Genomic DNA, 12,501 nt, shown 5'->3' with positions numbered 1-12,501 from the left:
TGTCCATGTTTTTTTTACAAATGTCCAGTAGATTGGCAATGGAAACATCCCCATTTCCAATCAACATACCTCATACAGCCTAATATTTAGTTTATAATTTTCAAAAAAAAAAACATATAGCCCAATAATAATATATCCACGTCTAATGAAGCATTCAGATTATTGGATTGTATAATAAAATAAAATAAATGATATGAGATATTATAAATACCTGGTAGCAAGGGCGGATCCAGCTTTGGCGCCAGGAGGGGGTCACATAGTCGTGGGCAAGTTAAGAACTTATGATTTAATTTTGATAACAATAGATAATAAATAAATTATGATGTTCTTCAATTAGTCCAAGTTAGTTCAAGTCCTCTCAACTCCTTAGTCAAGCTCAGGGGGGGGTCATGACCCCATGACCCCCCCCCCTGGATCCGCCGTTGCCTGGTAGGTATTTAAATGAGAGGAAATGAAACAACCACCGAACAAAATAACAAACTCATAATAAGTTCACAGTAAGAAGCAGTATAAGTCTGTTATAAGATTTTGATATTCAATGACAATCCGATAACGGGTAAGTAGTCGAAAGCCCATTTTAAACCCGTTAGAAACATTCTAGAAAAAAAAAAACATGGCCGACATTGACATCATAATGAATCACTAATTTAATATTTCAATTTGATAAAGTACCTCACCAGTAAATTAACGAACAAAAGAATAAAATGTTTGTTGTACTCGTATTGAGCGATGTGGCACCAGTGTCGAAATCTCGCAGGCAAGCGCCATGCACACAACTACTAACACAACAACTATTAATCTTAATCAACTCTTGAAAATGATTTTTTAAATGACTTGATTGCCAATTGCAGCTAGATTTGCACTCTTCCGAAATGAGCTGATACCTCAGACCCCTATCTATTTTTTTTTCTTAATCATATAAAATCCTTACTAATTTCAAAACTGCCGTTAGTTAAGTGAGGACACTGGAAATCATATAGCATCAAAACTTAACAAAATAAATAGATATAAAATTCAGTAAATAAAAGTAAAAGTACAACAACGATACCTACTTCTTATTTCCAGTCCCCTGAGTTTCTCACCGGAATTTGTCAATGGGTCGACATTCTGATCCAGTGGTAGATGCACTCGGACGGTTGTTCGCAAATCCCCTTCAATGTGCTTATTGCGAGTTTCTTAACATTCTCGATAGCGTAAAAGATAATCAAATTTTGTAAGCAGCTGGAACAGCGCCCCTAGCGGCAAACGTACGCAAACGATCCCATTCCATACAAAAATGAGCTAACTTTTACGCTATCGAGAACGTTAAATAACTCGCACTAAGCACACTGGCTGACCCATCCGTTTCTAATTAAAGGGTACCTATATAATAATATATTGTCTATATTATAACTGGTTTTCTATATCAATATGAAACAATGATTTAAAAAACTTAACTTAATATTATTATACAGAGCGAGAGTGAGTGTTAAAGATGTTCGTAGATGTAGGCATACATTGTTATGAATAAAACGTGTTGCGTGCGACCGAGCCGTTCCTCTTGTCATGTCACGAATTCTGAAGCTGTTAATATTCAAGTGATTAAACTTTGTTTTACGTCCCCAGAGTCATTGTTACACTGAAATGTTAGGTTACATCAGTGCCGGATTAATCATGTAGCAAGAGTAGCACCCGTTTTTTTTTTTTTTTGGCAAGAAGAAAATGGCCGGACTTCCGCCCTCCACTGGGGATGGAGTGCGGGGCATGTCAGAGTCGAACTGACTAAAACCTCCTGTCGCTCAACAACTAACGTCCAAACCTCGCATGAGACAGAACTCATGAAGAGGCAGAGGGGGGAAAGTGAAGCGTTTAGTGCGGAGCACATCTCTCCCATCACCCTCCACCTCGGGACGCCGGACCGGCGGTCGTCGGCGCCACGACCACCAGCCCTCTCGGTCGGCAGGCTATCCGAAGCCCGCCTAGATAGCGCAGGTTAAAGTGAGCTGGAAGACAGCCTAGACAACGAATTAGCGCAGTTTGCCGAGCTACTCAAAACGGATGTGGCTGGTGCGATTGACAGTACGAAAAACGAAGCTCTGGAAATTCAATATTATAAATTTCTAATGGAAAATTCATTAGAATCATGTTTCCCCAATTTAGAAATTGCTTTGCGCATTTATTTATCTCTCATGATTACTAACTGCAGTGGCGAGCGTTCATTTTCGACATTAAAGCGCATAAAAAATGAGTTAAGGAACACTATGAGTCAAGAACGTCTGAATTATCTCGCTTTGATGAATATAGAATATGATTTGCTCAGAGAAATTGATACGAATAGTATCATTTCTCAATTTGCCCACATGAAATCTAGAAAAGTTACTTTGTAGAAGTTTAAAAAAAATAAAAAATAAATAAATATAAAACATAAACATTATTTAAAGTACACCATTGATAAAATATAATATTAGCTATTCCTAAAAAAATAATATACTTTGCATAAAATATCAAATTTGAAATATGTACAGAAATTTTTTTTTGTGTAGTATCATCAGTTTTCAATTGTTAGTTTCTCATCAATTTTTTTTTATTGCTTAGGTAGTTGGCGTTCTCACAGCCCACCTGGTGTTAAGTGGTTACTGAAGCCCATAGACATCTACAACGTAAATGCGCCACCCACCTTCAGATATAAGTTCTAAGGTCTCAGAATAGTTACAACGGCTGCCCCGCCCTTCAAGCCGAAACGCATTACTGCTTCACGGCAGAAATAGGTAGGGTGGTGGTACCTACCCGCGTGGACTCACAAGAGGTTCTACCACCAGTAATTACGCAAATTATAATTTTGCGGGTTTGATTTTTATTACACGATGTTATTCCTTCACCGCGGAAGTCAATCGTGAACATTTGTTGAGTACGTATTTCATTAGAAAAATTGGTACCCGCCTGAGATTCGAACACCGGTGAATCGCTCAACACGAATGCACCGGACGTCTTAACCCTTAGGCCACAACGACTTCAAAGACTTTACTAAATACCCACAAAATTGTAACCTATAGATGGCAAATACCTAAACGTATAGACTATTGATTTGTTTTTTTACCACTTTATACTTAAGAACCCATAGTAGATCAAGGGCTCTTTGAAATAATTTGCTATGGGCCCCGCGCTTGCTTAATCCGGCACTGGGTTACATTACCATTTATACGCCTCTTGTTAAACGATTACTTTAACACATAACGACACAATAACAATGCTCACTATAAGACTCCTTTTTACGTGAAATTATAAACAAAGTGACAGGATCACAACTGATCCAAGATTGGAACTATACCAAGCGAAACAAGTGAAATCAATTTTTGAAATTTTTTCGACTTATCCGGTGTTCTAAAACAAATTGTTGAATTTAACGCTTAAAAAAACGCGAGATTAAAATGTAAAAGTAATTTTAATTATGTCTACGGCTCGCGAAAACTCAAGAAAATGCTTTAATAAACAAATATATCTTTTTGAAATAAAAATAAAGTCAGTAATTCGTCGCAATCGTAAAATAACGTTACTTAATTCCTTGGGATTTCATTCTGTGTCCTAACTCACCCTTATCTTACATTAGTTTGTATTTTCTTTGGACAAGAAACAGATTTACCCACATGTTTTATGTTGGGGCACACCCATTGCCCTTTAAACCTTAACAATATTGAGATAAGTTTTATTAAATTACACAAGCATATTAACATTTATAAATTATTTAAAAAACATAGTTTTCTAATAAAACAAACGTCTGAAGCGAATTAAAAACTCGTAAACAAGCAACTAAGTATACACATATACCGTCATTGTGATGTTTCTTGTTTAATTTTTGTATGTACACATTTTATCATACATCATTTAATAGAAAGTCTCATTGAAAAGAAATGGGAAGTGAATATTGAAAGTTGATGTTTTTTTTTTGCCCTAGTAGGCGTACGAGCGTACGACCCACCTGATGGTGAGTGGTTAGGTGAACTTCGGCATTAGCTAGCGACGGAGCCAAGCCGCTACCGACCAAGTATTGAGTATTTTTCACAAGCCTCGTTTGAAGAAGGACATGTCATAGCGCTCGGGAAATACCGTGGTGGGGAACTCATTCCAAAGCCGGATGGTATGTGGCGAAAAAGATATTTGGCTCCAGGTGGCATGGATGAACTCTACTCCGGTCACGGGCGGTGCAATAGTAAAAACGAGATGGCGGGACCATCATCAGAACATACAGAGGGAACTGAAGTCCCTCCGCAGACCCAGAGGTTCCAAACAATTCGTGAGAATGGGATTATCGACGATCTGAACGTTTGTGAAATGGTAATATTTTTTACTAATTATACAAAAGATACCCACTTTTTTCGTTTCCGCGGAATATTTTGATATTCACTTCTCATTTCGTTTCATTAAGACTTGCTATTAAATTATATTAAACGAGACAGGATCGAGTACAGCCGGATATACGTGTTATTGTTAAAATTCATTGATGATGAAATAAGTAAATTACGTGAATTGAAGCATCGATTAGTTAGATACTCAAGAATACGGAGCATAAAGCTTATGATACGGAGTCGAAATAGGTAGAATTTTGGAAAACTATTATTCATATATGCTAACAACACGATGGTAGGGCATATCGAAAGCCCCCACGGGTATCTATCATCGATCACCATTATGCTTAGTTCTGCTAGCTAATACATTCGTTGAAAAATTCAAATGAGACTTTTATTCCGTTGATGAAAGTGGCTGACCTTGAATTTATGATATCAATATACTGAGATAGGTTATGAATTCCTCTACCAACACACAACCAAATGAAACTAACTGAAAACGTATCCAAGTAAAGTTCTTTTCGATTTATATCCATTAAATACTGCAACATATTTAATCAACTAAGTAGCGGTCATTCGTAGAATGCTTCATTCTCAAACGCCATAAGTTTCAGTAACACCAATTAGCAATAATGGATTTCATTAAGCGCCACACAAAATGGATTCTGTCCATTACAAATTACTTTGACCGCTAGTTACTTCATTATTTACGTTCCTTTCGCAGGAAACCTGTCCTATACGACAGTAGTAAGTAGAATAATTACTATGAATAAAGTGATGAGGTCACGATTTTCGTGTTACGCTTTTCATACCCTTGAAACCGGAAATCAGCGTAATAATAACCAATGTCATTTAGAAAGTATTTTTTTTAACGAATCCCCTAATGATTTTGAAATTTCGACACGGATTTATCGTTGTTGAGATATTACAACGCACGGAAATAAAACACACAAAAAATAACTTTTGCAAATATTTAATCTTTTTCATAATTGTGGATCTATATATTTATATTGTACAAGTTTTATTATGATACAATCAAATGTTTTTTATTTTTTTATTTTTTGTGACTGATATTTGACGTCACCTCCGGTGAATAAACCAACAATACCCAACTGAGGTTCCACTAAGAAAAAAATGTGATTTAATTAACTGTACAATCATTATATTATTATTAAACGATGTTTCTTTCTATACAACATACAAAAAATTATTTGTCTTCCGTTTACTTATATGAACGAGTGTACAACCTCATTTTGCTATGTGCAGTTTACATTGATAAACACTTATGAAAAGAACTAATAATGTTTCGTAAAATATTATTCGTATGTAGTAAACGATTGTGATTAAATTCTGTGCTTGTATTCGCACTATTTTATTTACTTATATTATTACAATTTGACCTTAACAAATAAACAATATCATTCATTCAACAGGTCATTACCGATTCGAATGAGGCAATAATACACGGAGTTTGGTTTTTTAATGTTGAAATGTAAAAAAACACGCACTTGTAACTAAAATACTAGACATTCGTTGTTATTGACAGCCTAAATTGGGACACACGCTAGTTAAATCAATTAATATATCAGCAGTACATATGCATGACATAGGAACTTCAGAAAAAATTAACATATCAAATACACAATGCCATCCTTCACTTAATACATCAATAGATATTCGATTAAGAAAAATGACAAAATTAATTTTACAAAAAAAGGCAATTATTATTTTTTAAATGGCAGTGTCCTAACATTCAAATAATGATAGCGCCCAAATATTTATACATTACAATACACCAATCGAAATGTACAAGTACGCTATATAAATGCAAAAATTATTTACATGTTCTTAATTATTTCAACAAGCACTTTATAACCATTCTGTAAACTTCCATTCAATATCCTTCCCAAAAATAATAATAGCAACATTGTTTTTTAAACCAACTAAAAACAGTTTTAATAACAAAAAGTTTAATAATGATCATGCAGTAATAATGACTAAAAGAAAATATGTTATGTATATTTTGTAAAACTTAAAACTTAATCAAAAAGAAAAAAGAAAAAGTTAACAGAATATTGTACATGTGTCTATCAAAAGGCAGAGTACACGAAGCTTTCTAAGTGAAGTAACTCTAAGGTTGTTATTGAGACGAACAGATGTTTGTGATATCTACACATTGTACTAGGCGGAGCTCGGCGTCAGAAGGCACTGACCGCACCGCTGTCTGAGCCCGGCTACACCCTACTGCCTATACATAATTTATTAAATTCCTAACTAAGTTTCAAGTGTAAAATTGTGCCAGAGAAGCGATCTCGATGGGACATTTGAAGCCGAACGCAACAAAAACACTCCCAAGCTCACCGACACAGCGGCGCCCTCTACACGAACTGCCCCCCGCTATCAAATGGAATGTTCCTTACTAGGATATAATATAAATTCCTGTAAGAGACAAGGTTCTCAACCCTGTTAAAATTACTGAAGTATTGTTATCTTCACTACGTCTCGTATCATATAAAACACACCTACTGATTATTCCATCTGATAATTCTATATGAATATTGGCTTGCTCAAATTTTAGATTTAATTCAACCCCCTAAAACGCGATCATTTCGTTAAATTTATTTAAGTATATTTAATGCGGCCGGATTTAAAGGTTTTGGTTTGTATACCCTAATACCGCTCACATGTACACTATTAATCCACCCATTACGACAATCACGATCTCGTTTGGGGGAACTTACATAGGAAGACATACAGCTATACACATACGCGCTTTGACATCGAATAACTCAGTTTCTTTACGTATAAAAGACAAATATTAGATTCATATATTTTCTTCAACTCCGAAAGGAATGTATGTGAATATTAAAAGAAACAATCTCAAGGAGCTATGAAATGTAACAAACGCATCCAATATACATTTATAAATAATATTTAAATGGTGGTATGTAGTGCGACGAGTCTCGGCCGGCGTGGAACCTCGGAGACGACTTGACCACCCCATACATCCGAGGCACTTCATGATCTTAATAGTAATGATATACAAATACTAACTATTGGTTGCACATGGCCAACCGTTGATACAACGGGTGTGACACATTTAAAGCTATGGACATATTAAATTTTATGTATGTACTTATTCTTTTATAAATTCTATCCTAACACAGAAAATAATGGAGCTATTGTACATGTACTTTTCTATTTATAAAACTACATTCGGCCCTTAAAACTTACAAAAACTGACCATTAACCAGTGCGAGATTACATACAAAATTTGTGTTGTAAAATTAGTGACTGAATACATAAAAATATCTAACGTGCCACTTTCTTAGAAAACAACGTGGTACCGGGTGTTATTTGAAAAAATCTGAACAAGTGCATTAGTGAAAAAATACGTCCATCGCCACTCGTCACTTCACATGTCCCTAATGATTACTAGTTTATTGTAAAATTTGCACACATTTTGTTCAACGACCATACCTAGTAAGCGGAATGTAACAAAGTCCAGGAGTTACCTATGTACATATCGCAACAACAAAACAACAACTCACTTTCGTGTTACATACATTTAAAACCTTTGCACGTGATCCCTTTGTAAAAGTTCAACGAGCTCAATGTTCAAATTCATTTAAAGTAATATTATTAGGGTAGCAATCTGCGAGGAACATTTCTATGTGAACTAATCAGATGGTGATGCAGGTGTTTTCAATTCCTGTAATAGTGTTGTTTCAGATATCTGAACTTAAATAAAATAAAAAAAACTAATTACATTTCCATAAATTGGTCATTTTTTTTAAATAATATTATATTAATGTTGAGAACCAAAACAGATATTAATAGTTTTATTATGCATATACAGGTATACAGGTATTCTATACTAAAACTTAAAGAAGGATAAAGAAATATTCCACGCAGAATATCAAAATATCAATCTTATGTACATATTGTCTTTCCTATGTTAGGAATGTTTGGTATGTAGGTCGAGGAGTATGTGGGGCTGGGTTTACCTCCGCGTGCTCTTGGAGGAGGGGCGCGAGTGCGTGTGCGGGGTCGCGCCCCCCGCCCGCTCCTAACTTGAGCACGACGCTGCTGACACGGGCGACAGCGGCGAGTCCCGCAGGCAGCCCGACAGTGTCACTACAATCTGCACAACACCAAATCTATTATCTAAGATCAACCACACCCAAGAATAGTATCTATAGTTCATTTTTATTAATAAATTTCTAGTATCTTCTGCCGTGAAGCAGTAATGCGTTTCGGTTTGAAGGGAGGGCTACACTGAGTTGTAACTATGCTGAGACCTTAGAACTTATATCTCAAGGCGAGTGGCGCATTTACGTTGTAGATGTCTATGGGCTCCAGTAACCACTTAACACCTGGTGGGCTATGAGTTCGTCCACCCACCTAAACAAAAAAAAACTCATTATGATTTTGTAAGTGCTACCACTTCTCTACAAAAATGTAAACTTCACATTTAAAATTACCTTTCGACTGCCAGCATGATTTCTGTGTTCACACAGCCAAACGCCTTGCCATGTACCCAAATTAAGTTTTCCATCAGTGATGGGGATTGTGAGTGAAGAGCCCAGAAAACATGCTTTCACATGGGCTGGCTGATGAAAAATAAAACATTAAAATTTTAGCTTAAATTAAAATGTTAAACACCTTTCCTGTCATTTTTAGTCAATTTTAAAAATATTTTTTGTAAACTTTCTAAAAGTATAAAATCACAGTTGTACTTTCTTATAATTTGAAAGTAAAACAATGATTGCAATATGTGTATTTGTGTGAAGTACATTTGAGATTATGGTAGGCAGCGGCTTGGCTCTGCCCCTGGCATTGCTGACGTCCAAGAGCGACGGTGACCACTTACCATCAGGTGGGTCGTATGCTCGTCTGCCTACAAAGGCAATAAAAAAAAAGATTGGATTCGAGAACAATCAATACTTGTCAAAGAAAATTGTGGAGCATTACAAATTGACATTTCTCACAATACCAATCTAGTTTTTAAAAGCAATTATTATTATTTTCTCAAACTATGTTTATATCATTATTGATACTTTGATGTTTTGTTTTTTATACAATGTCAAAGCTAGTATTATCATTTTCATTTTCTTTAGAAGTCATAAATGTATGTGGTATGGTTGTAGTGAGGTAGTGAGTAGACATATTATTATAGTAATAGTGAGGTAGATTTAAATTGCTGTTGATTCCTGTACAGATAAAGCAATGAAGACTTTGTTTATAGTATTTTATTTTGATTCACTCAAGATCTATGTAGTCTGAGGAACTTGATTTACTGTTCTAACTAGGTGCCTAGTCCTGAGCATGACGAATAGCAAGCAGAATTGAATAGAATGATGATATAGATACAATATTTTAATAATTTCTTAACTATTGAAATGAATGTGTAGTTGTATGTAGTTTTTCCAAAAGACATTGCTCAGCCTATTAATATTAACTAGAGGTCCCGCATTAGTCGAAATTCGACTATAATTAATTGGAATTGTAAGTTTGTACACTATTATGATTGTATTTTATACTTCTATAATCACAAATTTCGCCACGCCTACACTATAAAAATATTAACAAAGACAAACAATATTTAATCTATTCTCAATTTGACGACAGACATCAAGAACAAAAGTTTGACAATAAAAAGTATGCATGCGTGTGTGTGTCAAATACATGGTATGTAGTGTGTGTGTAATGTTTTCTTTATTGATTTAATGTATCTTTTATGCATTATTTAAAAAAAATGTTAGCATTGTGCACTTCTTCTCTATATTCTCTATAAGTGTGGAAAATTTCATACTCCTCCGTCCGCGCAATTTTCGTAAAAAGGGATACAAAGTTTTAGCTTCACATATTAATATATAGATTCTCTATTAACTTTAATATTTTTTATTTTTATTGCTTAGATGGGTGGACGAGCTCACAGCCCACCTGGTGTTAAGTGGTTACTGGAGCCCATAGACATCTACGACGAAAATGCGCCACCCACCCTAATAATATATATATATTTTTTTCTTTAGTCTCTTCTAAACATGTAAATATTTTATGTAAATTTTTATCTGCTAATAATATTTATCTTTAAAGTAGTTAGTCTAACATATATTTGTTGGTGCTGTTCTTAAAATTACAGATTCGCATATGGAGAAACTGATCAATTTGTATTTAGTTTTTTTTTCTATCTAAGCATGTCATTTTTGTGCAAAATCAATGCCAGAGGTGATGGAGTCAAATTTCTTTATAAAAAAAATAATGTAGTTTTTAAACTGTCTAATAAAATCAGGATTAAAGCAAACCAATTTATTTAGTAGTGTTAGAATTTGGTCAATGGTAAATTTCATGTGTCATCATCATGTTATTTAGATGTTTCAATATAGAACAATCAATAAAGAATAAACATAATCTCCCTATACACTCAACATCGATGTAATCAGTAAGCATATTTATTTGCATACTTTTTAAAGTATGTTCTTTCCTATAATGTTTTACACATCTTTGCATAAATGTTGATGGCTGAAATATTGGCCTGGAATGCCATTGCCATTGGCTATGGAAGTGTCAGAGAAGGTTTGTAAGCTTAGAAATAAATTGATTTAAGATACTGTGAAAAGTTTAATGGTATTAAAACAATTTTATTCATTAACCACCTAATAATTAACATTTATTTCATTCTCCTATTTATATTATTTTTATTGCTTTTGATTTCATAAATTAACATTTAACAAATTTAAATAAAATCAAATACTTTTTACTGCTTTAGTTTGATTAAAATATTCTAGAATGACAATTTAATGCTTTGTGAAATACAGATAGATTGACATCCATCCATCAGCAGGGTTTTTTTTTTGTAATAACCTACCAAGAATTCACAATCATTGTTCAGGTAGTTATAGGTAGATTTCCACAAGACACCAGCAAATTAAAAGAAAACTACCCACATATAAGAAAAAAAACTGTTTTGGCTAAGCCTAGATTGTACAGTCAGTGTTTAAGCCATGATAAAATGTAAATTTGAAAGTATATAAAACTAATTAGAAAGATGTACTTCAAGGTTTTAAAATTTATTTTACAATTTAATGGCCTAAAATTTTATGTACATGACTCAAATTAGAAATTTTAACAAACAAAGGCTTTACTGCTTTTGCTACCTGAGCAATAGATTGTCCCTATTAACACAGGATATCTTACCATATCATCAGGTCCCTCGCAAGAGTGGCGGTAAGGTAGACCCTCTGGCACTATCTTGTTGAGCATCATTTCCATGTCATCCCTCACATTAGGATCCCAACTCTCATTTAGAGCAAGACTCGCCGAAGTGTGCATTACTGCAAGCAACCACCAATACACTATTTTACATCCCGCGTATTTGCTACACTTTTTGTTCACGGTATGATGATATAACATCGCGATATTACCATAATTAGGGGTTTGCACGAGTTTAATGTAGGGTAAATTTGACAGTTAAGGGTGCAGCGGCGGCAATAACGCCGTTTCGATGGATACTCACTCTGTATATGACAGAGGCCGACCGCGAATTGCGACAGTTCCGGCACCTGTTTCAGGATCTCCTCTGTGACGAGGTGCACGCCCCGGTGCTGTGGCCTCAAATTCAGCTTCCTTTGAAACCACGCGGATCCAATCTGAATTCCTCGGTTCGAGGCCATGTTTAATTTTATAAATCGCTACAGGACGACCGCGAAAACAAAAACGGTAGTACACAACATCACTTAGATTAACCTTTTACACAAGCTAAACCACAATTATCATAAAATATTCATTTTCGTTCTTTAAAATAGAAATAAATATATCAGAGGTTATAGGACAGATTCGACACCCTATTTTCTGCGGGAAAATGAAATAGTTGTGAAATGAAAGGGATAGAAAAAAATGTTTTCAGAGCAAAAAATTTAATTCTTAATTATGTATATTTCCTTTTTCATAGAAATTTGGAAAAAATCTGTCCATTTTAGAACATTTCAATATATTCTAATTTAAATTTAAACCAATCGAAACAATAAGCGATTGGTTGATATTCCAAAATGCTTTTCATCAGTTAGTAGATCACATGGCACATCGCTGCTCATTTTCAACAAATGTTCTTTATGGCAACATCCTTATCAGTTTTCTGCAGGGCAAAGATGTACGCGGGAATTTTAAATTTGTTAAG

At 34.6% G+C, this 12,501-nt stretch overlaps 1 protein-coding gene and 1 long non-coding RNA gene across 2 annotated transcripts; one reads left to right on the top strand and one right to left on the bottom strand.

The window, feature by feature from the left end:
- Positions 1-3,638: 3,638 nt before the first annotated feature.
- LOC134201567 (uncharacterized) lies at positions 3,639-6,043 on the top strand. Its single transcript, XR_009976920.1, has 2 exons — positions 3,639-3,834; positions 3,932-6,043. It is a non-coding gene; the product is annotated as an uncharacterized LOC134201567 (long non-coding RNA).
- On the bottom strand, positions 5,280-12,331 carry LOC101738183 (UPF0047 protein YjbQ). Its single transcript, XM_004931642.5, has 4 exons — positions 11,842-12,331; positions 11,523-11,659; positions 8,807-8,935; positions 5,280-8,466 (listed from the first exon to the last, which is right to left on the bottom strand). The coding sequence occupies exons 1-4, from the start codon at positions 11,996-11,998 to the stop codon at positions 8,392-8,394; spliced, it is 498 nt and encodes a 165-aa protein (XP_004931699.1). The 5' UTR covers positions 11,999-12,331; the 3' UTR covers positions 5,280-8,391.
- Positions 12,332-12,501: the final 170 nt, after the last annotated feature.

This window comes from Bombyx mori, chromosome 3 (assembly GCF_030269925.1).
Source record: "Bombyx mori chromosome 3, ASM3026992v2".
NCBI lineage: Eukaryota > Metazoa > Arthropoda > Insecta > Lepidoptera > Bombycidae > Bombyx > Bombyx mori.
This window is presented reverse-complemented; position numbering and strand designations above follow the sequence as displayed.

What these genes read in the sequence shown, in the direction of transcription:
- LOC101738183 (XM_004931642.5), bottom strand. Translation starts at nt 11,998, where the DNA reads ATGGCCTCGAACCGAGGAATTCAGATTGGATCCGCGTGGTTTCAAAGG. An exon ending in GCGAGGGACCTGATGATATG is followed by an intron (nt 8,936 to 11,522) that starts GTAAGATATCCT and finishes ATTTTTCATCAG; the next exon opens with CCAGCCCATGTGAAAGCATG. An exon ending in ATCATGCTGGCAGTCGAAAG is followed by an intron (nt 8,467 to 8,806) that starts GTAATTTTAAAT and finishes GGTGTTGTGCAG; the next exon opens with ATTGTAGTGACACTGTCGGG.